General features: G+C 42.0%; 1 protein-coding gene across 6 annotated transcripts in view; it reads right to left on the bottom strand.

Annotated features, from left to right (window-relative positions):
• The window catches only part of COPS3 (COP9 signalosome subunit 3), a 34,445-nt gene extending 7,859 nt beyond the window's left edge, over positions 1-26,586 (bottom strand). The window contains exons 1-8 of one of the 6 annotated variants that reach the window (XM_019715981.3): positions 26,438-26,586; positions 22,574-22,703; positions 19,924-20,036; positions 19,786-19,835; positions 18,256-18,348; positions 7,439-7,618; positions 4,707-4,847; positions 3,018-3,191 (exon numbers count right to left, since the gene is read on the bottom strand). In XM_019715981.3, the coding sequence (XP_019571540.1) occupies positions 3,018-3,191; positions 4,707-4,847; positions 7,439-7,618; positions 18,256-18,348; positions 19,786-19,835; positions 19,924-20,036; positions 22,574-22,703; positions 26,438-26,492 (936 nt within the window). In that variant the 5' untranslated portion in view covers positions 26,493-26,586. Of the gene's footprint in view, positions 1-3,017; positions 3,192-4,706; positions 4,848-7,438; positions 7,619-18,255; positions 18,349-19,785; positions 19,836-19,923; positions 20,037-22,458; positions 22,704-26,437 lie in introns of those variants that run through there. The other 5 variants (XM_074319464.2, XM_074319465.2, XM_088801871.1 and 2 more) reach the window with 5 other exon arrangements.
• Between the last annotated feature and the right edge of the window lie 775 nt (positions 26,587-27,361).

Raw genomic sequence — 27,361 nt, 5'->3', positions numbered from 1 at the left:
CAATTAATATAAACGGACTACTTTGCAGTTGTAAAAAATTTTTTAAATGAGGACCTTTTATGAACAGAAAAAGAACCCAAAATATGTACATCATTAAATATAAAAAAGGAGGCTGCAGACAGTGTATATGGCACACTAATACGTGTGTAAAAGGGAAGAGTGTATATGTATGTGTGAGTGTGAGAGCACACGCACGTGTGTGTGCATGCTTATACGTGCATAGACAATTTCTAGAGGATATCCAAGAAACTAGTAACACTGGTTTGCCTCTGGGTGAAGAAAAAGGGTGGCTGGGGTATATGAAATGGAAGGAAATTTTTGTATCCTTTGAATTTTGTATTGTAAACGTATTACCGGTTAAATACAAGAAAAAATGAAAATATCACATTCACCTTCAAAATTCAAAGCAAATGTATAAACAAATGGACACTTAGAAGGAAATCAGTGTTTACCACTGCTCTGCCTGGGACCTGGTCAACATGCATCTTCCAGGAACAAATGAAAAGAGCTTTTTCTTTTTCTGAGGAAAGCTGGCAATATTTCTAACAATGGCATTTTCAGAGCAGAGCACATTAAAACTCTGATTTTGAAAATTCTTGATAAACCAATGACCAAAAAATGCTGCATATACTTTAGTTCAGAGAGTAGCACCCATGAAAATGAAATGACTGTTAATTTTAAGTACATAAGTAGTTTAACAAAACAGGAGAACCCAAAAGTGAACATTTCTAAGTACACAGAACTATCCTTTTGTTTCTGTTTCAAAATAAACAGAAACTTCGACCTGAATGTCCGTGAGTAAAGGACTGGTTGGATAAATTATGAACCATCTGTACAGGACTTCTATGACGGGGAACGGACACAGGCTTACGTTGCCGGGCAAGAAGGGTGGCATATTGAACAGAACAACAGAGCACAGAGTAGCACGCGGTGTGTGACCCCAGCCACAACCACCTGCGAGTGTCCGCATATACATAGAATTCTGAAAAACGTGCACCAAAGTGTTACCAAGGAGTAGATGTGACCTCCCTGTGACAGATAACCCGTTCCTACTTGCCTTCCAGCAATATTACGGGACACAGTTCCTGTCACCAACAATGACACACAGTCTCCCTGTTGAGACTTCTTGAAAAGCTTTTGATTTTCTGACTTTTGAATAAGAAAGAGACTATTGTAGCTGGGAAATCCTTAGACTTTTTTCCCCTTTCTATTATTCTGGCAATAGAACGTGATGGCAAAAAGTGTAACAGCCACCATCAAAGATGTAACCTTCTGACTAGACACGCCCTTTAGTGATTTAATGACACTTTCCCTGCCCACCAGCACTTCCCCTATTCCCCTGGGAAGTGCTTAGTGGTCCTGTGGCTCCCAATCAACCACAAGGGAGCACATGCAAGACCCAGCCACTGCCCCAACCCTGACTAACCAACTGGACGTCTTTCCTGTTCGTTTGGTCAAACTCATGTTCTGGATTTAACTGATCCAAACCAGAAAACTGTACTTTCCTCTTCAGCCTTCCAAAGTATAAACTGTCGGCTTATTCCTAAGTGACGGAGTGTGGTTGGCTACCTGACAAGATAGTTAGTTACCTGAGGATTTTCGCAGTGACGCCTACTTAGTAGATTAAGTTCTAATTCTTCATTTAACTTTTACTTGCCATTTTATGACCTAACATTTTTCTGAAACACATCATATTTTAACCCTGGTAATACTTTGGCTCTTATATCTAAACCTCAAGTACAAGTCACAAATGTGGTCCGTTTTTAAAAGGCTACTTCTTCATGGTGGGACAGGAATTTACTTAGAGTGGTTCTGGTGGCACCTGGACCAAATAAACACTTTGTGGGGACAATTAGGCTGTGTGTTACCTTGAGTCCCTTACAGCCTTGTGTTTTTGGCCCCTGGGTCAAGGTGGTTTTTCTCTGGCTGACAGGTTACATTTATTTTTCACCTTTCTTGAGTTGCTTTCTCTTTCACGTTCATTTTTCTCTTACAAATTAACTTTTTACAAATTCCTGGCCGCTTTCCTTAGGTTAGCCAGGGAGCTAAAGTTACTCTCTGTGGGGTATTTAGGCGCTTCCTTTTCTTGTTCAATGCCCACCTCCTCACCGTCCTCCCCTTCTCCCTGCATGTTCTCCGGCCTCCACAGCTGGCCCCTACTCACCTCTTCTCTCCTCTAGAGAAGCTCCAGGCCCCCAGACCATCAGATCCACCATCCTTTCCCATCCTCCATGCAGAGCCCACCGGCCCTCCCCTTGCTAGGTCACTTAGCAACAGACACACCCTATTCTTGCTCCTCTGCTTCTTTCCCCATCGTCCCATTGCTGACGTAGGGCAGAGGGTACACACAGGGGCAAGCCTCACCATCTTGTCACCAGCTGTGAACTGCTGCCTGTAACCATGCTACCTCTCACGAGAAAAAAGCAATCCTCGATTTGTTTAAGCTGCTCTTAGTTTCCTGTTCCTGGCAGCCTATGCCTCCCCAGCTGACAGGGGATTTCATTTTTCTTTTATACATAAATTTTCTATAATCAAAAAACATCAGGTTATTTGCACTTTGAAAATATAAGGTATGTAACTGGCTTACTTTCTACAGTTCGAATGCACATAGCTTATGCAGCTCTGGCCTAAGCGGTAATTAATGTCAGAGTAATACTATGTTCCAACAGAGGTCCCGAGGCTGGCACAAGGGAGTGACATCTGCACTGTCAGCGTCACCTCATCCGCTCAGGGAACTGTTTACTCTCTCAGGCCACTTTCCTCTGCCTCCCAAAGTAGCTGTATCTCCTACCTGCCTTCCTCTTCACCTGTCCCTCTTCTCGAATACCCTGCTCTAGCCCTGAAAAGACCAAAGGAGTATAAATTAAACTCTTTCTAAGAAATTGGTTGCGACAGTTCTCTTATTATAAAAATCCTACCAGACTTAACCCCCATCCCTGCTTCCTCAACACTGACAAGGAAAGGAGAGGGGAGGCCCCGGGGAGCCCGGCGATGCATCGGGGCAGCACTTGCCTCACCTTGGTCAGCCGCTGGATATTCTTCTTATAGAGAGATGACAAGCACTGTTTCACCAGCCCCATGTTGTTGTCACGAGTGAAAGTTTCGCTGTGCTTATTCACCAGGTTGCGGAGTTCTGAGGGATTGTTGGTTGAATAAACTTGTGCTAACTCGTGGTATGCATTGCTAAGAGGCTAAAGGTTTGAAGGTGGGGGAAAAATAAGATTCAAACATTAGAGGACTAAATCTGTATAGGAAGCGAAAGAAAATATGACACTGTATTTTGAGCAAATACACTCAACATCCTTTATTGTTACCTAACAAATTCTAACTTACCCATCAAATGCCTAATTTTTAAGACCAAGGACAGACATTCACTGTGGGGTAATTTAGTGCTGGAAACCTTTGTAGTGTACGGCAAGTGAGTGCATGGCAGGTAGAGGTGCACGGTGGTTAGTGACAGCTGCACGTTGTTTTTTTCCTGTCAACGGCTCAGGGTTTTTTTGTTTGTTTGTTTTGATAAATTACATTGGGAAGAAAGAATTCCCCTCACTCTCAACTCTCTCACACACATACCCACCTTCCCAGAAGCAATGGCGCAATCTGCAACCTTCGATAGGAAGGAAGACAGGGCTAATGGTAGCTGAGGGCCTACTAAGAGCCTGAGCCGCGTCAGGCATGTTATTTTATACACACTACCCTTTAACTGAAATACTAAGAAATTGGAGCAGAAGTCCAAAAGACTGTGGAGTGGTCATGGGGACACAGGTGTAAGCTGGTCTCACACCTGTATCTATGATATCACCATAAACTACTACTGCTTCTGAATGATGCCACTCTATAAAAGCATTCCTTCTACAATAGGCCAGCTCAAGGGCCACCTGAAGGACCCCTGGGAAAGCTCCAAAATGACCCGAGAACGTCTACCTTGAGCTATCCTGCCATCACTCTTCATGGGGTCTCTCTTACCCACCTCGCCTCCCCCACCCCACTCCCAGTCCACAGCCTAGAGCCCCAAGACCCACAATAGGGCTCTTAGGTGAAAGACACCGGTTATCTTCAACAAGACGAGATAAAAATCTTCTCATTAGGAAGACTTTCAAATTGATATCCTGCAATTTTGAGTTTTGTACAAGGACGAACAAAGTAAAATTGTTACTAAAATGATTGTGACCTCATAATCTTTTGAATTGCTCAATTTTTTTAAAACTATGACCAGGCATTAAAAAAAAAAAAAGTTTGAATAGTTTATTTATTTTTTAATGTGATCCCAAAGCTGGGACCTCAGAGAAAACAAACAAAAGTTCAGTGACCAGAACTTGTGGTTTTCATACGAGGGCTCTAGTAAGATTTTCCAACACTTGGGCAGATTGAGAGTTCAATAAAACCAACATTCTTTTTTCACTATTTTCACTAAATTGTAATGAAGAATTTTAAAAAGTCAGCCCTTATTGGAGCTTAAACATCTACAGCTGTAATCACCCAGAGCAAAAGTCTGAAAAGATTCCTGAGAAACACTCTGTCCCAGCCAGGCGACCAGAAGGTGTGTGCACGGGAGTGGAGTTCCAGAGCCTGCCGGGACCGCTGCTCCTAACTTGAAGCTGTTGGGAGAGCTACGTCACTATGAAGTTACAGAACTACGTATCATTACAATTTCCTTATGGACTTGACATGTCACCCAAGAAATCAGTTTTATTTTAAAGACTCACCTTAATGAATCTACCCACAATTTGAGATGTATATTTCGGTAGCTGTTGTACTTTTCCAAGTAATATCAAAGAAACTAGAATATACTTTTTATATGATTCCAACATGATGTGACTGACCGCCATGGCAGGGGTTGTGATAGCCTGAGCAAGAGAACAACGTTTAGTATGAAGACAGCACACCGTAGCAGGGAAGAGCAATCAACCACATGTATCATTAAATAAAAACCAATCCTTACATTAAATGTCCTATTTTTTTTTTTAGAACATCTTTATTGAGATACAATTCACACACTTCAAAATTTACCCTTTAAATACGATTCGGTGGTTTTGGTGTATTCACCATGAGGTACAACTATCACCACTGCCTCATTGCAGAACATTTCCCGCCCCCAAAAGCAACCCAGTACCCACTCACAGTCATCCCGCACCCTCCTTCCCACAGCCCAGGCAACGCTTATTCTACTCCGACTCTATGGATCTGCCTGTTCTGGACATTTCATATAAATGGCATCATAAATATGTGGTCTTTTGTGACTGGCTTCTTTAACTGAACACGTTTTCAAGGTTCATCCATGTTGTGGTATGTATCAGTATCTTATTTCCTTTTATGGTTGAATAATATCCCGTTGTGTGGATGTACAATATTTCCTTTTTCATTCCTCAGTTGAAGGGCATTTGGGTTTTTTCTATCCCTGGCCACTATGAATAATGATGCTATGAACATCTGTGTACACGTGTCTGTGTGAACACTTGTCTTGGGTATAGTCCTAGGAGTGGAATTGCTGGGTCACATGGTAACTATGTCTAACATTTTGAGAAACTCCCAACTCTTCCAAAGTGACAGCAGCATTTTACAATCCTGCTGGCAATTATGCGGCTTACAAATTCTCCATATCCTCGTCAACATGTATTATTGGCAACATGTATTATTAACTCCTTAATTTCAGCCATCTTAGTGGTGTGAACTGGTATCTCATTGTGGTTTTGCATTTCCTTGATGACTAATGATGTTGAGCATCTTTTCACATGCTTATTGGCCATTTGTCTATCTTCTTTGGAGAAATGTCTATTTAAATCCATTGGCCATCTTTAAGTTTCAGTATTTTTACTGTTGAGTTGTAAGACGTCTTTGTATGTTCTGGATGCAAGTCCCTTATCAGAAACATGATCTGCAAGTATTTTTCCCATTTTGTGCCTGCCTTTTCACTTTTTTTCACCTGGGTTTATGAAGGTTAAGAAGAACTGAAAACCAGCACACCAAAGCAACCCAACGTTCCAAATCAAAACCCAAACCACTGAGCCTAACAGGCATTTCTGAGATTATTCTACAAAAACACTCATCTAAGCCCATCCTCACCACAACACTGAAACACCAGAATCAACTTACAGTTTCATCAACAGAAGACTAGTAAGCTAACTAGGCCAATCTGTGGTGTGATGCAAAGATAAGGATGCTTTAACTTTTTTATTTACACAATGTTGTACTCAATTCTTTTCAGTAAGTACATCCTTTTGGAATTTTTCTTTTTAAAGCAGAGAAAAAATCTGAATCACCTTCTGAAATTAAGGTACTAATATCATCTATAACTCCATGCACATTATTAAAACACAGTGGCATAAAGAGGCGTAACACTAGACAATGCTTCTCATTAGGACAAAATCAGGGAATAAGTATTTTTTCAGGTAAAAGGCCTTTACCTATAAATATAAAAAATGTTTTGCTTTTTACATTTTAATAATTTGTGATAGAAATATTTTTCTAAGTACACTGCAAATTTTCCTGCCTTTTTAATGCTCATACCACCTTGATATTTCTCGATCAATATGCTCATCAGTTATTATGCTGGGCTGCAAAATGACAACGCATTCAGTGGCTATGAAGTGTGTGCTTATGATTTTCTGAAAAACTGAAAGGTTTGACTCTGGACTCTTGAAGATTTTACCTTCTAGACTCATCCTTTAATGACACCAGCACCCTCTGGTGACACTTCCTTAGGTCCCCTCGGCACTGTCCACCCCACTCACCGAGGTAATGCTCAGTCACAGATGGGTGCATGTGTATTTATGTGTTAGCATTTCAACTAAATCGTGAGCTCCTTGAAGGCTTAGAATATCCTTTATTACTTTATATGTGCTATAAATAAAATAAGAACTTGGGAACGTCTGAGAAATTTATCTTAAAACACTAGGATTAGCCAATATTGTACATCTCTTTCCTGACTCTGAGTGAACCTCCCAAATTGTGTAGTGTGTCTCATTACAAGACCAGCGGCCATTACACAGAGACAGACAAAGGTGGGAGGGACTTTTCACTGCGTACTACTTAATACCCTTTGAATTTGAACCATGAGAATGTTTTACTTATTAAAATAAATAAAACTTAACAAACACCACACATGGTTTTAGAACAGGTCACTTCAAAGATCATTCAGTTCAGTCTCTTACCTACATGTAAGGGAAGCTATGAAGGTCGAGAGATGTACAGAACTCATCCCGCCCCACACAGGGTGAAAGAGGCAAAGCCCAGATTACACCCCACTCATTAGTGCGCTTCCCTCCACCGCTATGCCCATCAGCTTAAGAACACTCTGCCACCATTTACATGATTTAGAGAAACAGCCTTTGAAAGGACCTCCACCTGAAACTCAGAGGCCCAGGCTCAATCCACACCTGCTATGCACTTCTTTGATCATACAGGTTCCCCAGAAGCTCAGGGGCACTGAGATGATTACCTGTTCATAAAAGTAGAGCGCTCTCTCAAAGTTCTTCAGCCCGGTATAGATCATCCCTCCATAATAATAGTAACATAAAAAGTGCTTTGCATCGTAGGCTCCATTCTCTTTACAGATATCCATCATATCCACGTCAAGATATGGGAGGGCAGGCTTAAAGCACTTTGCCAGCAAACAAAGCTGTGAAAAAATTTACATTAAGTTATCATTCGAATTGTACTTTGGCAATCTTTAGCAGAATGAGCAAATTCATAAATTCCAGAAAGTTTTAGAAAATGATATTTTGTTTACCATTTTTACATTTAACGTCTTGATTAAAATGATCTAAATGTCAACATATTACTCCATTTCTTAAGCATTCAGAATAAAATAGAATTTCCTTATAAAAGATTAACCAGCCATGAGATAAAGTATACCACAGATGAATTAAAGCTCACCTATCACTTAACCCACCCAGCACCCATTCTGTCTACAGATGTGCAAACCAGCGAGTCCTTTTTCTCTTTGCTGAACTAGTGGAATAGAAATCGCTCAGCAGAGTGATAAAAATGGAAATTTGTCCTTTAATTATACCTTTTCAGTTTCTGAATCCTTTAGGTAAGTGGAAGGAATTGTGTAACTCAACATTCAGTGTGTGGATGACAGTGGCACAGGTGTAGACTAGACATAGGTACAAATTCACTAAGCTGCACTTATTAGAGCACTTTAGATATGGTATGTTATATTTCAATCACAAAAGGTTTTTAAAAGATAAAAAAGAAGAAAGCACATCTTCATGCGAAACTATAACATGTGTTTGAAATAATTCACATACCATGCTATTCATTAAGAAAACAATTTTTAGATCTGGATCAAAATGGCGGTGTGAGGTGAGCCTCTGTAAAACTCCCCTGGAATTTACAACTAGTCGAACAACAATAACTCCACAAAGGACTCCCTGCACAGCAGACAGGCAAGACGAAGAGGCCCACTACTGAATTCACCTGAAGGTGGGCGAATCACTCAAGTGGGGGAGGAGGGAAGGGAGAAGTGCAGAGACGGAGCCGCGCGGGCGCAGGACGCAGACCCAGCTCAGTGCTCCGAGCTCGCTGCTTCCCGGAACTACCGCAGCTGCGGGAGAGGGAAGAACTCGGACTGCTAGGGCTCCGCTTATGGCCCACAGGGCTGAGGGGGCAGCATATAACACGGCTGAACCCAACGCTCACGGCAGAGACCTCGGAGAAAAGACTGAGGGAAGAAGGCTGAAAACGGTGGTTTAGGCCCGCACTGCCGAGCAGAGAATGGAGCCTTAGGCACTGAGACTAGCCGCCCCCTCCCTCCCCTCCCAGAGCTCGCCCTGACCCCACCTGCCCGGTGCTAGAAACAGAACAGTAGCAGTGTCAGATCAAAAGAACAGAACATTTGCTGTTCTGAGAACTGTGGACCGCAGACACAAATTCGCAGCCCAACTAGTTCCGGTAAAGGGGAGGGAGCTGTGGAAGCAGGACCGGCTGTGGTGGTGGTCGCCGCCATTGCTCTGGGCCACCTCTCACAGCTCACCCCGCCCCTGGCCCCACCTATCTGGGCGGATCCCTGCAGGAGTAACCAGAACTGCTGAAACATACGGGCTCTGAATCTGGTGCAGGAAGAGCTTTGGAACTTCAAAAGCTCTCAGCATACCCACCGGGACACTGCGCCCTGTGACCCAGGCGAACTGTTAACAGAGAAGCCCGTCTCCGAGGTAATCCCCCCCATTGTGTGAGAAGCTGGAATAGTGCAGAGAAAACATAGCACTACCATGTGAGGGGGGGAAAAGGCTGCAGTCGGAGAGAAAATAAAACATTCTACCAACAAGTACTGGAAAACAAAAGAAAGACCTCTTCCTATCAACCTGTTGCAGAAGCAACTCCTGTAGATCTCTAGGAATAGAAATAGTAAATCAGTAATTGCCATGAATAACCAAAGCAACAAGACAGTTCAGAAAGAAAGTGAAAGTCTACAGAAAAGGAACTTAAAGATATGGAAATATGTGACTTAAATGACAGAATTCAAGATTGCAGTTCTGAAAAAACTCAAAGAGATGCAAGAAAACACAGAAAGGCAGTTTAATGGACTCAGAAACACAATCAAAGAACAACATGAGCATTTTACAGAAGAGATTGAAATTTTAAAAAAGAACCAAATAGAATTTCTGGAGATTAAGAACTCAACAGAAGAAATTAAGAACGAAATAACCAGCTTAGGTGGTAGAGTTGACCAGATGGAGGAAAGAATCAGTGACATCGAAGCTAGAAACCTGGAAATGACACAGATGGAAGAAGAAAGAGACTTGAGACTTAAAAGAAATGAAAGAACTCTACAAGAACTTTTTTACTCCATCAGAAAAAGCAATGTAAGAATAATGGGCATACGAGGAGTAGAAAGAGACAAGGGAACAGAGAATATATTCAAACATATTGTCGATGAGAACTTCCCAAACTTGTGGATAGAACTGGACTCTCGAATCCAAGAAGCAAATAGAACACCTAGTTACCTCAATCCCAACAGGCCTTCTCCAAGGCACATTGTATTGAAGCTGTCTAAAATCAACGACAAAGAAAGAATCCTCAAGGCAGCCAGGGAAAAGAAGACCATAACCTACAAAGGAAAGCCCATTAGATTATCATCGGATTTTTCAGCAGAAACTCTACAAGCCAGGAGGATGTGGAACCAAATATTCAAACTATTGAAAGAGAGAAATTATGAGCCAAGAATAATATATCCAGCAGCTATGAAGGAGGAATAAAGACCTTTCCAGACATACAGAAGCTGAGGGAATTTTCTAATACACGACCTGCACTGTAAGAAATACTAAAAGAGGCTATTCGACCACCATCAATAGGGACAATTTGTGGCAACCAAAACATAAAAAGGGGGAGAGTAAAGGCCTGAACCGGAATATGGGAATGGAGAAAGTAAGCGTGCTGCAGAAAATGGAATACTCTAAATATCAAACTTTCTTTTACATAAACTTAAGGGTAACCACTCAAAAAAAATCCAGAACTGAAATACATACTGTAATAAAAGAAGTAACAGAGGGAAACATCATAGAATACCACCACACAGAAATAATAGACAACAAGAAAAAGGCAAAGAAACAATGGAGACACAGCCTTAACAGACAACGAAAGATAGAATGACAGGAAATCTTCACATATCGATAATCACCCTAAATGTAAATGGACTGAACTCACCAATAAAAAGGCACAGAGTAGCAGATTGGATCAAAAAACTAAACCCAACCATATGCTGTCTCCAAGAGACACATCTCAGCTACAAGGACAAACACAGACTTAAAGTGAAAGGGTGGAAATTGACACTCCAAGCAAATGGTATCCAGAGAAAATGAGGTGTAGCCATAATGATATCAGATGAAACAGACTTCAGGGTGAAAAAGGTAACAAGAGACAAAGATGGACATATCATAATGGTGAAGGGGACTATACAACAAGAAGACATAACAGTCATCAATATTTATGCCCCCATCAGGGAGCACCGAAATACACCAAGCAACTACTAACAGAACTAAAGGGAGAAATTGACCAAAACACAATTATACTAGGGGACTTAAATACATCATTGACAGCTATGGATAGATCATCCAAACAGAAAATAAATAACGAAATAGCAGCCCTAAATGACACATTAGATGAAATGGACATAATTGACATATATAGAGCACTTCATCCTAAAACATCAGACTATACATTCTTTTCTAGTGTACACGGAACATTCTCAAGGATAGACCATATATTGGGACATAAAATCAGCCTCAGCAAATTTAAGAAGATTGAAATCATACCAAGCATATTCTCTGATCACAAGGCTTTGAAATTGGATATCAACTGCAAAAAGAAAGCAGGAAAAAACACAAATACATGGAGACTAAACAACATACTTTTAAAGAACGAGTGAGTCAAAGAAGTTAGAGGAGAGATCAAAAGATACATAGAAACAAATGATAATGAAAATACCTCCTACCAAAATTTTCGGGATGCATTGAAAGCAGTTTTAAGAGGGAAATTTATATCATTACAGGCCTATCTCAAGAAACAAGAAAACTCCCAAATAAATAACCTCATGTTACACCTTAAAGAACTAGAAAAAGAAGAACAAGTGAACCCAGGGTCAGCAGAAGAAAGGAAATAACAAAAACCAGAGCAGAACTAAATGAAATAGAAAACAAAAAGACAATAGAAAAAATTAATGTGACAAAGAGCTGGTTCTTTGAAAAGATTAACAAAATTGACAAACCCTTGGCTAGACTAAGATAAAAAGAGAGAAGACACTAATTAACAAAATCAGAAATGAAAAAGGGGGGGCTGGCCCGGTGGCTCAGGGGGTTAGAGCTCCATGCTCCTAACTCCGAAGGCTGCCGGTTCAATTCCCACGTGGGCCAGTGGGCTCTCAACCACAAGGCTGCCAGTTCAATTCCTCGACTCCCGCAAGGGATGGTGGGCAGCGCCCCCTGCAACTAAAATTGAACACGGCACCTTGAGCTGAGCTGTCACTGAGCTCCCGGATGGCTCAGTTGGTTGGAGCGCATCCTCTCAACCACAAGGTTGCCGGTTCGACTCCCGCAAGGGATGGTGGGCTGTGCCCCCTGCAACTAGCAACAGCAACTGGGCCTGGAGCTGAGCTGTGCCCTCTACAACTAAGACTGAAAGGACAACAAGTTGAAGCTGAAGAGCACCCTCCACAACTGAGATTGAAAGGACAACAACTTGACTTGGAAAAAAGGCCTGGAAGTACACATTGTTCCCCAGTAATGTCCTGTTCCCCTTCCCCAATAAAATCTTTAAAAAAAAAAAAAAGAAATGAAAAAGGGGGAAGTTATCATGGACACCACAGAAATACAAGGGATCATCCAAGAATACTATGAAGGACTATATGCCACCAAATTCAAAAACCTAGAAGAAATGGACAAGTTCTTGGAAACATATAGCCTGCCAAGGCTGAACCATGAAGAACTGGAAAATCTAAACAGACAGATCACCAGTAACGAAATTGAATCAGTCATCCAAAACCTTCCCAAAAGCAAAAGTCCGGGACCAGATGGCTTCACTAGTGAATTCTACCAAACCTTCAAAGAGGATCTAATACCAATGCTGCTCAAACTCTTCCAAAAAATTGAAGAAGAGACAGTACTCCCTAACTCATTTTATGAGGCCAACATTACCCTGATACCAAAACCTGGTAAGGACAACACAGAAAAAGAAAACTACAGACCAATATCTCTGATGAATACAGATGCAAAAATCCTAAACAAAGTTCTAGCAAATCGAATACAACAATGCATTACAAAAATTATTCATCACGACCAAGTGGGGTTCATCCCCAGGGCACAAGGATGGTTCAACATCCGCAAATCCATCAATGTGATACATCACATAAACAAAATAAAGGACAAAAATCATACAATTATATCAATTGAGGCAGAAAAAGCATGACAAGATACAACATCCATTTATGATTAAAACACTTAATAAAATAGGTATAGAAGGAAAATACCTTAACATAAAAAGGCCATATATGACAAGCCCTCAGCTAATCTCATAATTAATGGTGAAAAACTGAAGCCCTTTGCTCTATGTTCAGGAACATGACAGGGCTGTCCCCTGTCACCTCTGCTTTTCAACATAGTGTTGGAAGTCCTTGCCAGAGCAATCAGGCAAGAGAAAGAAATAAAAGGCATCCAAATTGGGAATGAAGAAATTAAATTATCACTCTTTGCAGATGACATGATGCTATATATAGAAAACCCTAAAGACTCCACCAAAAAGCTATTAGAAACAATCAACGAATACAGTAAAGTTGCTGGCTACAAAATCAACGTACAAAAGTCCATTGCCTTCCTATATACTAACAATGAAATCTCAGAAAAAGAAATACAAAAAACAATTCCTTTTGCAATTGCAGCAAAAAGAATAAAATACCTAGGAATAAACTTAACCAAGGATGTGAAGGACCTGTATGCTGAAAACTATAAGACATTTTTGAAAGAAATTGAAGACGACACAAAGAAATGGAAAGACATTCCGTGCTCATGGATTGGAAGAATCAACATAGTTAAAATGGCCATATTACCCAAAGCAATATACAGATTCAATGAAATCCCCATCAAAATCCCAATGGCATTTTTTAAAGAAATAGAACAAAAAATCATCAGATTTATTTGGAACCACAAAAGACCCTGAATAGCCAAAGCAATCTTAAGAAAAAAGTACAATGCTAGAGGTATCACACTCCCTGACTTTAGCTTGTACTACAGAGCAACAATAATCAAAACAGCATGGTATTGGCAGAAAAACAGACACATAGACCAATGGAATAGAATTGAGAACCCAGAAATAAAACCACATAAATATGGACAGATAATTTTTGACAAAGAAGCTAAAAACATACAATGGAGGAAAGGCAGCCTCTTCAATAAATGGTGCTGGGAGAATTGGATAGCCACGTGCAAAAGAATGAAACTGGACTGCTATCTATCACCATGTGCCAAAATTAATTCAAAATGGATCAAAGACTTAAGCATAAGACCTGACACAATAAACTGCATAGAAGAAAACAGGTACTAAACTTATGGACCTTGGGTTCAAAGAACATTTTATGAATTTGACTCCAAAGGCAATGGACGTAAAAGCTAAAATAAACGAATGGGACTATATGAAACTTAAAAGCTTCTGCACAGCAAAAGAAACCATCGACAAAATAAGGAGGCAACCAACTGAATGGGAGAAGATTTTTGCAAATAGTGCCTCCGATAAGGGGTTAATATCCAAAATATACAAGGAACTCATGAAACTCAACAACAAAAAAACAAACAACCCAATTAAAAAATGGGCAGAGGACCTGAAGAGACATTTCTCCAAAGAGGACATACAAATGGCAAATAGACATATGAAACATCACTAATCATCAGAGAAATGCAAATAAAACCACAATGAGATATCACCTCACCCCAGTCAGAATGGCTATCATCAACAAGACAAGTAGTAACAAGTGTTGGAGAGGCTGTGAGAAAAAGGAACCCTCATACACTGTTGGTGGGAATGCAGACTGGTGCAGCCGTTATGGAAGGCAGTGTGGAGGTTCCTCAAAAAGTTACGAATAGAATTACCATATGATCCAGCAATCCCTCTCCTGGGTATCTACCCCAAAAATCTGAAAACATTTATACATAAAGGCACGTGTGCTCCAATGTTCACTGCAGCTTTGTTTACGTTGGCCAAGACATGGAAACAACCAAAATGTCCTTCGATAGATGAATGGATAAAGAAGTTGTGGTATATATACACAATGGAATACTATTCAGCGGTAAGAAAAGATGATATAGGAACATTTGTGACAACGTGGATGGATCTTGAGAGTATGATGCTAAGCGAAATAAGTCAGACAGAACAGAGACTGAAAAAGCTGGGGTAGCAATATTTATACAGGACAAAATACCTTATAACAAAGGCTATAACAAAAGACAAAGAAGGACTCAATAATCCCACTTCTGGGTATTTATCTGAAGAAACCCAGAATGCTACTTTGAGGAGATGTGTGCATCTGTATGTTCATTGCAACATTGTTTGCAATGGCCAAGATGCGGTGCAGTCTGGGTGTCCATTGATGGACGAGTGGATAAAGAGGTGGTGGTACATACATATAACAGAGTATTGCTGGGCAATGGAAGGGAATGGGTTCTCACCATCTGCAGCAGCATGGATGGACCCAGAAGGTATTGTGCTGAGTGGAGTATGTCAGACAGAGAAAGACAGATGCAGTGAGATTTCGCTTATATGTGGAATCCAAAGAACAAACAAAACAGAAACAAACTCATAGATACAGAGAACATTTTGATGGTTGCGAGATGGGAGGGGGGTTTAGGGATGGGTGAAAACGGGGAAGGGATTAAGAAGTACAAATTTGTTCTTACAAATACTCATAAGGATATAATGTACAGCATAAGGATTACAGTCAATAATATTGTAATAACTATGTATGATGCCAGATGGGTAATAGATTTGGGGTGACAGAGGAGAAGGGAATTGGGGGGCAGTGTGGAAAAGGTGAAGGGATTAAGAGGTACAAATTGGTAGTTACAAAATAGTCATGGGGATGTAAAGTAAAGCATAGCGAATGTATTCAATAATATGGCAATAGCTATGCATAGTGCCAGGTGGGTACTAGACTAGTTAGGGGGATCACTTCTTAAATTGTACAGATATTTAACCACTATTCTCTACACCTGAAATTAATATAGAACAATATTGTCAACTGTAGTTAAAAAAAACAGAAAGGGGCATAGGAAAGGTGAAGGGAATAAGAGGTTCACATTTTCAGGTATGAAACAAATAAGTCATGGGGATGTAATGTACAGCAGGGGGAATACAGTCAATATTAATAATATTGTGACAATATGGTGATGTGTCAGATGGTTCCTGGACTTATCACGTTAATCATTTATTTAGGTATATAAATGTTGAATAACTATGGTGTGCCCCTGAAACTGATACAATGTTGTATGTTAGCTATATTTTTTAATAAAAATCTTTTTAAAATCCCCCCCCCCCCAAAAAAAAAGAAAACAATTTAAATACCCTATAGGGACTGGTTAAACCCACATTATGGAATACTCTGCAGCCATGAAGTACTGATATGGAATCACCTCTGAGATACATTAACTAGAAAAAAACCAAGGTATATAAGACTTGTAGAGATTATTTACGTAAAAAAAAATAAAGTGAGAGAGAAAAATATACATATTTGCTTGTATATGCATAAAATATCTCTGGAAGGAAAATAAGTACCCGCTCACACTGGTTTCCTACGGAGAGAAGAGATGTGGCTAGCAAGCAGGGTATGGGGAGACCTTACTACATACCTCTCCCTTTCGCCTGCTGGATTTTGAACCATGTACAATAAAATAAATGAATAATTTTAAGGTGTAAGAAGTTGTCTGTGTTTATTTCAGGTTCCACAATTCCTTAAAAAGAAAATGACTTGGGATTTTTTTTAACATCACAAAGCATTAATTACTGTATTTTGCCATGTATACTGCACACTTTTTTGCCAGGATTTGTGAGAAAAATAAGAATGCGCATTATACATGGGTAGTACTAACTCTGTATCTACATAAACGTTTTTAATTCTTTTATTTACGCTTATGAGTTAAAAGTGTAACTCTAGAAATCAGTAACGGTATCCGTATGCAAAATTATACCCTGGAATACGATAATCAGTTTTGTTGAACTTACGATGAACTTGCAATGATGAAGAAGAGTTCTTGGTTTTATATTGTAAATATCGTAAATTTGTTACCAGTACCTAAAATTTCTTGTACTTTGTATCTGTTCTTGTGTTTTGTAATTATTTGTTACATAAAATTTCTTGTATCGTAACATGTTCTTAAAAAAATGCTAAAATTCCTTTATAATACAAAAAACAAGTACCTAAATGTAAATGTAACGCAGGGTCTCTGGTCCCGTGAACGCAGTACTGGGTGAGGCCAAAAAGGAACACCAACGGAGCCACACATAGGGGAGTCATACCACTATATTCTTGATGGCACATGGTCAAGACACAAATCCAAACATCCACCAGTACCCCAACGAGGGGGTCCTCCTGCACCCCAGTCTTGCTGGCGGCCAGGCAAGACACAGGAAGTAGGATCCACATGATCCACAATCTGCCGTCCGTCCGCTGCTCTGCCAACCAACCAACCCCCCAGCGTAGCCACAGCAGTTATATCAGTGGCTAACGGCCAACTAGTCACAACTGATGGCCATCTACTACCCAAAGCAGCACCTGTCCACGTGAGGCCGAGAGCCTGGAAACTGCTCTCCTGGCTCTGTCCCCACACTAAACAAATAAAAATTTGAATAAAAAAATTAAAACGAGGGGCAGCCGGTTAGCTCAGTTGTTCAGAGCGTGGTGCTCTTAGCAATCAAGTTGCCGGTTTGATCCCCACACAGGCCACTGTGAGCTGCGCCCTCCACAACTAGATTGAAACAACTACTTGACTTGGAGCTGATAGGTCCTGGAGAAACACACTTAAAATAATTTTTGGAAAGCTTAAAAACAAATTAAAATGAAAGATTTTTCCCCCTGAAAGTTTGGGCCAAAAATGTGGGTGCGCATTATACACTGGAGTGCCTTATACTTGGCAAAATACAATACTCTGCCTGTTCTCCTCACATCACAAGCTCACTAGCTGAGCACCGTTCTACAGTTGGCATGCAGCAGCCCGCTAAACAGCCCCCAACTAGAGAATGGGTACACCTGTGTATTTCAACTCCTAGAACACATGATGGTCTCCGCCAGACAGCTGCACACCCACAACCAGGGTTTCCAGGTGGGAATTCCTGCCTGTTCTCGTGAATTTTTTTCGCTTTCCTGTTCCCAAATCCCGAGAAAAGTTGGTCAGGAAACAGGGAAAATTGGCTCCTTGAACCCAGTGATACACATAATGGGAAATGAACACACTACTCACAATGTAGCTCTTAGACATTTTTCCTATTTATCGCTAGGATTTCTCTTGGGAATTTTTTTCACTTTTCCGTTCCTGACTCCCAAGACAAGTTGGTTGGGAAATCGGGAAAATCGGCTCCTTGAACCCAGGTGGTTGGTAGTGTCAGCTGTCACTTTGTGGAAACGATTCATCGTGGAGAACAGAAAACAGTTTATATCTCGGGATTCGGGAAGGGGAAAGTGAAAAAAAATCCTGAGAATGGGCGGGAATTCCCGCCTGGAAACCTTGCCCACAACCAACCCTCCACCTGCCTGTGACTCACACTCTGGCTGCTCACCTGGCAGAGATCGGCGTGTATGGAGGTCAGCTGGTTTGTGTTCATCTGCATCTTGTCTATGGCGTGCTTCAGGACGCCGATTCCTCGCAGGGGCTGTCAGAAACGACATCTCTTTCAGATAAGTTCTCAAAGATGGCAGCACATTGGATCTTATGTTGTCACTTACAAATAAAAAATAACACTAATTGATAGGTTCCTTTAAATAATATGAGGTTTCCATACTCTTTCAGGATTGTCCCTATTCAGAAAATGTTTTCTTAAGCTGTTCCTTGTGGTAGAGTAATTCAGCACCATTTTTAAACTCATAAAGCTTTTTTAACAATGAAGATCATCAAAAGCGGCATTTTCTCAACAGTTCATTATATTTACATCTAAACAAAAATTTTCCAAATCATTTACAACAGATGAGAGCCTATGCTTAGTAAACTTAATTGGGATAAGGAAGCTGGCATTTTCCTATAGGGCAGTTTAGGTGTCATCTATAAATTCTTTCCAACAACATCTCTACCTAATAATAAATTACTATTGTAACTGATACCACAAGTTATAAATAGATCATTTCCTGCTCTGATTATAATAATAAGACTAAGTTTCAAGTGAGGTACAGTCAGTTTCTGGGTAGGAGATGCGACTCTAAAATAGCTGAATAACTTACATGTTTTTTTCAGTAAAAACTTGTTGATTTGTTTTTTAATCATCTCTTTCAAACCACAATTTATTCAGTATTCTTACAAAATAAGAGTACCAACTGGTTCTTTCTGTTTTCAGTCTCCTTCAAACCACTAGTCTTCGAGTTCAATTTCAAATAAAAAAGAAACACCCAAATTATAATTTGTGCCAATATAACAAAAATCGAAGACCAAAGAACTGTTCCAGATTAAAGGAAACCAACGAGACATGACAATGCAATGCAACCCATGAACTGGGATTTTTTTTTCTTATAAAATAAATTAGCAAAACAACTGGCAAAATCTAATAGTTAGTAGATTCATTAAAGGATTATATCAGCATTCATCTGATGTTGCTCACTGTATCGTGGTTATGTAAGAGAATGTCCTATTTTTTAGGAAACACTCGAAGTATTTAGGATAAGGGGCATCATATCTGCAATTTACTTTCCAATGGCTCAGAAAAAAAGAGAGAAAAGAATAAGCAACTGTGGTAAAATGTTAATCTCTGGAGAATCTGGGCAAAGGGTACATGGGAATTGTTTAGATCATTCTTGCAACTCTTTGTAAAGCTAAAATTGTGTCATAATTAAAAATTCAAAACCCCAGCAGATTCGACATAAGGGCACCAGCACGTAGCTCCACCAGCAGCAGCCTCCCTGAGGCACTGCTGGTACCCTGAATCCGTGAGTCCACGAGGGAGGGGCCGGCTGTGCCTGCCCCAGATGCTTTGAGTACTTTAAGGCGACCCACAGATCTAAGTGTTGGGATGCTTAATACTAACCTGGAAGCTTAACAAATTAGTTCACTGTGGGAGCTAGATAAATGAAAGAACTATAAATGCTTGAACAACATTGCCTACCTGTTTTCGTTCCACGAGGGCATTTGTTAGCTGATGGCAAAGCCCAGCAACTAGACATAATAACAAAATATGGAAAATATAAATGACTAGACAGGCAAAATACATTCCATGGAAAATAACAAAATGTTATCAGCTTACACGTGTCTGTTGCATATCGAATGTGCTCCCCATTACAAGTGCTGATGAAAAGCTGAACCTGTGAGAATAATGTTTCGAAGTCAGGAACACTGGGCATAGAAAACTTCACAAATCTGGAATAAAGAGAAAAGAATCCATTTATCCTGTTATTTCATGGGGTGGAAACCTAGAAACAACTGCGGACAGAGCCCATCCAATGCTCTGTGAATTAAGAGTCACATTATCGTGAAAAATTAAGAAACAGAGTCTGTGAGAGTCTCCTGACCTGGTTCTTTGCACCATCAAGACACACAACATAGACACAAAAAGAGGTTAAGAAAAACATGCTTTAAAAAAAAAACTTTCAAAAAAGAAAACTCCATTAAATGAGGTCGATTATCAGGTCGTCCTAGTATGTATAAGGAACTGAATATAAACTTTTAACCAAAGAATTTTTAAAATATTTTTCTTTTGAGCTCCAATGTGGTCCGGACCCTTTATTCATTGAAAAACCAGCTGCTGCTTTTCCTGCCTGAAGACAATAGGCTGAAGGGGACAAGGAATAGAGCTACGGACCAGCTGGAGGCCGTGGCAGTTATTCAAGTTAAGATGCGGCTGCCAGGACCTCAGCAGGTGCTGCTGTGGTCCATGTGGCAGAAAGGACTACCCGCTGGCAGGACGGGAAGGACTCAGGCGCTGAGAAGAGGAGGGATTCGCACGGCCCATCCTCCGTCATTGGATGGTCCCTTTCAACTGCCCACGAGAACCACTCTGAGAGGGGCTGAAGATAGGTTTGGGGCAAGAAATCCTATAAGCTACTGCCTCTCAGGCACTGCTTACAACTAAACTTCAAGCTCTTCTTTTTCTCAAAACGAATTGTTGAAACTATACTTGGGCGGCCCGGTGGCGCAGGCGGTTGGAGCTTCGCGCTCCTAACTCTGAAGGATGCCGGTTCAATTCCCACATAGGGCAGTGGGCTCTAAACCACAAAGCTGCCGGTTCGATTCCTCCAGTCCCACAAGGGATGGTGGGCGCCTAAGGGATGGTGGGCAACTAAGATTGAACGCGGCACCTTGAGCTGAGCTGCCGCTGAGCTCCCGGATGGCTCAGTTGGTTGGAGCGCATCCTCTCAAACACAAGGTTGCCGGTTGGACTCCCGTAAGGGATGGTGGGCTGTGCCCCCTGCAACTAGCAACTAGCAACTGGACCTGGAGCTGAGCTGCGCCCTCCACAACTAAGACTGAAAGGATAACAACTTGACTTGGAAAAAAACCTGGAAGTACACACTGTTCCCCAATAAAGTCCTGTTCCTCTTCCCCAATAAAATCTTAAAAAAAAAAAAAAAAACTATACTCAAGAAAAATGAAATGAATAGATTGCCTAATTACAATTTTTCCTACATCAATTTGTACCTCAATCTATATAGTATTATTAGACTTACTGGCACCTTACACCTGTAATTATACTTTCTAATTAGCAAATGTGTCTGAAACAACCTCATTTGGGCTTCACAATAGGTCAGTAAGGCGCTGTGGTTCCCACTTTATAAATAAAAACATGCAGCTCTGGGCCCCATGCCTCATCGGAAGGGCATAATTCAAATCCAGGCTACTAGAAACAAGTTCAGGGTTCCTTCCAGATTTTCTTTCACTGATATACACTGGGAAAATAGCTTCAACATGCTCTCATGTATTTTCTATCTCACTTGATACATACGTCCATGTAAGTTTACATGTATATAAAACGTGCATGCTATGGGTTCTTTTAATCAGCAAACACAGACAGTAGAAATCTTCACCAGCTAGCACTATCCGATGGAACTTTCCACAAGAGTAGAAATGTTCTTTACGTGCGCTGTCCCACACAGTAGCTACATGCAGCTACTGAGTACTTGAAACGTGGCTAGAGCAACTGAGAAGCTTGATTTTTAACTTTTTAAAATTAATTTGCATTTAAATAGCCATATACGGCTAGGGCCTACTGTATTATAGATCCTTTCACTTGGACAGAGTTCCTTCTGTAAATTCTGTTCTTGACCCATATCTTTGTCTCAAGAATCCCAGCACGAGGAAAGCCAGACCCTCGCTGTTAGGTCTTCTCAGTTTATTTATATTATTTCAACTTTCACAACATCCACAACGTTCCAATTTATTATACTCAAACATTAAGAGGAAAAATAATTCTACTGTCAGGTACACAGAGTGACAAGGAACCCCAACTGAAATAAGGTCTATTGAATTTGGTTTTAAACTTGTTTGAAGTGAAGCAAAGCAACGTTGCTTGTAAGCACTGGTAACCTCCCCAGTGTATTCCACCAGGCCGTTTCATCACTCTCCCCTATTTTCTTCCCAAGTCAGAAAATGTGAACGATCCGATGAGTTGTATGAATAAAAGTATGCAGATAAAGGCAAACTATAGTGCCCACAAGGGAGATGGCCATTCATTTTTTTAAAAATAAATTTCAAATTTTGTAAGAACATAAACAAGAGTTAAAAAGTGATAAAGCTGAACAAAGTATAACAAGCAATGATTAGCTGGGATGAGTAATGACTTTACTTTTGCAAAAGAGTTCCAGGTTGTTTACATGGCTTACTTCCTACACCAAAACCAGTCAGAAAGTAAAGAGCGTCCGTCTCAGCGAGCACAAAACTGTAAAAGCAGATGCCCTTACAACACAGCGAGGACGCCCAAGGAGTGCTCTTGTACATCCAGCGCCCCAAGCACCGTGTCCAGATGGGATAGGTTCTTTGCGAGGAGCTCCCCACTCTTGTTGATCAGTTCACAAAGCTGAGTCATTTGCCCTGGAAAACAGGAATAAAACTGCATCATTTAGTTACAGCACTGACCAAACGAAGGGAAGGACAACCAGACTCATACCTCAGAGTAAGAAATACCTAAAGATGATTTCTTATCTCTTTCGTTTCACATGAGGACCCAGAAGGGCCAGAGAAGTGAAATGACCCTGCCCACGGCCTCAAATCTTGACCTCCCATTTCCCTCTGGCCTTTGGAAGTTTTTCCTTTTCCTCCATTCCTTTTTCTGGTCCAAGCCGGAAATGTACACGTTACTATCACGACCACTCTCAGCTCCCTCTCTGTATCCAAAATGTCACCAAATATGATGTAATTTTACTTGTGTCTCAGCACCATTCCTCTCTCCCCTGCCTTAATTCATATCATCATTTCTCGTCTAAACTACATTATAAATCTTCTAACAGGCCTGCCTACTCCACTCTTTCCACAAACCCTCACTCCACATTGCTACCTGTGTGCTCTTTCTAAACTGCAAAATTCAATCAAATTACTCCAGTGGCTTTAAGAAGTGCAAGTGCCTCAACCCAGTAACGGTCCCCACGCCTCCCCAGCCTTACCTCAGGCTACTTCCCGTCACACACCAAGCACAGAAAATGCAATCAACAGTCCATGTTCTCTCACCGTCACGCGCCTACATGTGTTCTCCACGCCGAGTGCCCCTTCCTTCACTCCTCTCCCCAACGACCTCCAATACCTGACTCATACTCTTTGCTCAGTCATCCTGAGCCTTCCCTGGACCTCGTCTCACCCCCTTCCCATGGCTAACGTGTATTTGTTCCTTCTGTGCCCTCTCTGCATCACCTGGGGTGTGATCAGGTAATTCACTGTAAACTTAGTGGAGAGACTCTCATTTCTCTAGCTTCGGAATACAGTGCTTGCTTAGCAGCCTGTCGGATCTCCCAACTGATCCATTCATATTGCCCCTAAACCACAGTGTTACGCTTTAACGATTAAAGTATAGAATCTACTTAGGCCCAAATTGGTACTTTCAAGTAGACTCGCCAATTTTAATAGGTTATTCTGATACCAGACACCATGCCACACTCTATACTCTCAAATTCCACCACTTGTCTTTCTGGTGGGGGGTGATGGGGGGTGGGGGTGGGGGTATAATATATAAGCCCCTGGGCACCAACCTTTTAAACTCATCCCTTCAACATATTTTTTGGATTTTGCACTTTAAACTACCCATACCAGGTATTTCTATTTAGTAGCTGGGTGATATTTTTCCTCATTAAAAATCATTTGAGTAATATAATGCTTAAAATCCAAGTGATTGTAGCTAGAAACTTTGATAATTTAATGTCTGGGGCTTCTATAATACTTTATATTTGATAAGTTTTACCAAAAATAAAGGAAATTTTCCATTATTAATATATGCATTGCAAAGCAAGAATTAAAAAAAATCCATGGTCTTTAATTAGGTATCATTTTTCAAAATAATAATACAAGTTAAACTGGGAAATACCAATTCACCATCATTTTTTTAAAGATCTCACGGGTAGGTATGAAATACACAGCTTCTTCCAGTTACATAATCTGACCGCCCCCCCCCAACCTACTACTCTAAATACATTTACAATGATTTGAAACACCCAGAAATAAGCATTTTAGTCAATTATTTTTTCCTCAATTAAAAAATCAACGCTGAGTTGAGACTTAAAATAAAAGCTGGGTTACTATGAAATCATAAGAGTTAACTAGTGCAGGGCCTAGTGCAGGGAGAGTCAACAGTTATTAAGCGTCACAGGGCACATCTGAAATGAGCCCAACCCAGAGATCTGACTAATGAATTTCCTTCACTTAACGCCCATGTTAGAAAATTTGAATAAGAGCAGAGAAAATAGACACTCATAAACATTTAGTATGCTGTGAACATGAGGCACAGAAGCTGAGGGCAGCAAAAGTGTATTTATCTCTGCCTGCAGACTGTTCCTGAAACAGTGTCGTGCACAGGGCATGTATACAAAGCTTTCAGATAAGTGAAAGCTTTCTTGACACTCAACAGCCAGTTCCGTTTTGTAAATGAGAAAATTGGCCCAGGGAAATTAAGTGGTTTGCACATGAAATGACTGAGAGAGGATTCCAACCCAAATCTTCTAACCACACTACATCCTAGAAAGTAGAAACTAAGGTGTGTGTCATAAATTAATACATGAATGGTTTCTTCATTCATAGACTGCAAGTCTATGCCTTACCTATGAACCTAATTTCTATCAATAATAAAAAAAATGAGAGCCTGGCCCCATGGCTCCGGTGGTTGGAGCGCCGGGCTCCTACCTCTGAGGTCCCCTGTTCGATTCCCACATGGGCCAGTGAGCTGCGCCCTCTACAGCTAAGATTGTGAACAAAGGCTCTCCCTGGAGCAGGGCTGCCCTGAGTGGATGGCAACCATCATGAACCATCGTGAGCGGCCAGCAGCCAGAGAGAGTGGCCAGCAGCCGGCGTGAGCTGCCGTGGGCTGCTGTGTGCTACCGCGGGCTACTGTGTGCTGCCATGAGCAACCAGCAGCCAGCATAAGTGGCTGGCAACCAGCGTGAGCTGCTGTGAGCGGCAGACTGACGACCAGCAACCGACTGCCTCAGCCGTGGGTAGCAAGGCTCATAATACCAGTGTGGGCCAGGGAGCTGGGTCTTACACAACTAGACTGAGAAACAGTGGCTTGAACCGGAGTGGGGGGTGTGGGGAGGCACAAGAAGGGGGGGGAAATGAGACAGAAGTATTTCATTAAGCATGTCTCCTTACAACAGCGAGGTAGCTAGCACCTCTCCATTTTAAAAAATGGAAATAGAGACTAAAGGTGACTTATCCAAGGTCACACAGTTCCTAGAACTTAACAATTAATGGCCATTAACAATAATTTGTAACTGTATTTACTGCACCCCACATGATAGGCTTACGTGGTTTCTCTCCTTCAATCCTAATAACTCCAAGAAGTACGGACTTTTTATTTTACAGATGAAGAAACGGGGTGGTTAAAGGGGCCTTCACAGCCAGCAGCTAATTACTTTAATCCTGAGCCCAGGGCCATCAAGTGATGATGAGATGAATGAACTAAACAGCATGAAAATCAAGGGCAAAGTAATAATGGGCACAATTCTACCCCGAGTAATGGAGTCCTAGGAGCAAGAGCGCCTTCAATCTTCTGCAGGACTAAATTAGGCGCGGAGGCTTCCCGAGGGCGCGCCGAGCGGCAGCACAGGAGCTGGCCAAGGTGATCCTCTGAGCCAAGGCACCCAGAAGACTGGCCTCGCTCGCTCTGCCCGCGGCCTAGCCAGGAGGCGGCTGCCGGGGACAGACCGGCCCGTGCACCAATCACCGCAGGCCAGGGAGGCCGAGGGGGCCAACAGGCGCTCGGGAAGGAGTCCAGCGGAAGTCACCGCCCCCAAACTGTCAAGCGAGGCGCCGGGGTAGAAGGGGCCCGGGCCGGGGGGGCAGGAGGGCCCGGGCCGGGGGGGCAGGAGGATCCAGGCGGCCCCAGAGAAGGGAGGCGGCCGGGTTGCCGAGCACAGGGCCGGCGGGCGGGGACAACGGAGCCCGAGAGCGCGACGGGGCTGCTCAAACTCAGCCGCGCTCTATCCCGTCCGGGTCTAATCTCTGTAACGGCGAGCTCAGCCCCGGAGACGAGGCTCAGGACTAACAGGGCGGCCCCAGCCGCTCCCGCTGGCGGCTGGGGATGCAGGCCCGTCCCCGCGGCCCCGACGGCCACCCCAGGACCTCACCTTGAGCCGAGAGCTGTCGGACGCTGTTCACGAATTGCTCCAGGGCAGACGCCATGTTTCCCTTGGGCGGCCCGAGCGGCCGAGGTAGCTCGCGCGAGAAAAAGCCGAGGCTCTGGGAGGTGGGGCCGCGGTTATCCAATAGAGAACCTCAAGAGCGGCTAACGTCACTTCCGCCGACTCAAGCCCGCGAGATCTCACCACCTGGGAACCAGTTCCTGTTTCCATGGAAACAATTCCGCTGCTCGCCGTAGCCGGAAGTTAGCTTTCTTTTCCTTCTTTTTCCGTTGTGAGTGCTGGTGAAATCCCTCCCTCTGTTTAATGGGGTTGGCAGGCAAAGGAAGAACCTAACTCATAATTAGGCACCTATTTTCCAGATTTTGCTAGGAATGGCCATTCGGTTTTCCACCTGGCCAAAGTCTTCAAGAGCTGCTTAACTGGCACTTCTGCCATGAATGTTGTCCTGTGAGGTAGTGAACGTAGACACTGGAGCCAGGCAGGTAGCCTCGGTTTGCATCCCTTTCCTACCACTTAGTAGCTGTGTGACTTTGGGCAAGTTATTTGGCAGTCCTTTGCCTTGTTTTCCCCATCTGTGAAATTCTCACGATGACCTCAGCTGCATCAAACACTTAGAATAGTGCCTAGCACGTAGATGGATGTCTTCATTCAAGACATGTTGAATGAATTGATTACACCACCCTGAATTGCTCTGTCCTTCCTCCACTTGACTCCTGATGCACTTTGTTCCTCTCATATAGCCGCTTCTACTCTGTTGCAGAAATTTGTCTCCATGATCCACACCATATCCACTGCTCTCAACTGTCATGGAGTTCCTTGAGGTCAAGCACCTGTCTTACCTCTGTACTCTTAGGACCTGGCACAACATTTGGTGCATAGTAGGAACTGAGTAAATAAACATGCATTTTA

Source organism: Rhinolophus sinicus, chromosome 12 (genome assembly GCF_057876585.1).
Source record: "Rhinolophus sinicus isolate RSI-liver-muscle chromosome 12, RSI-T2T, whole genome shotgun sequence".
Classification (NCBI taxonomy): Eukaryota; Metazoa; Chordata; class Mammalia; order Chiroptera; family Rhinolophidae; genus Rhinolophus; species Rhinolophus sinicus.
This window is presented reverse-complemented; position numbering and strand designations above follow the sequence as displayed.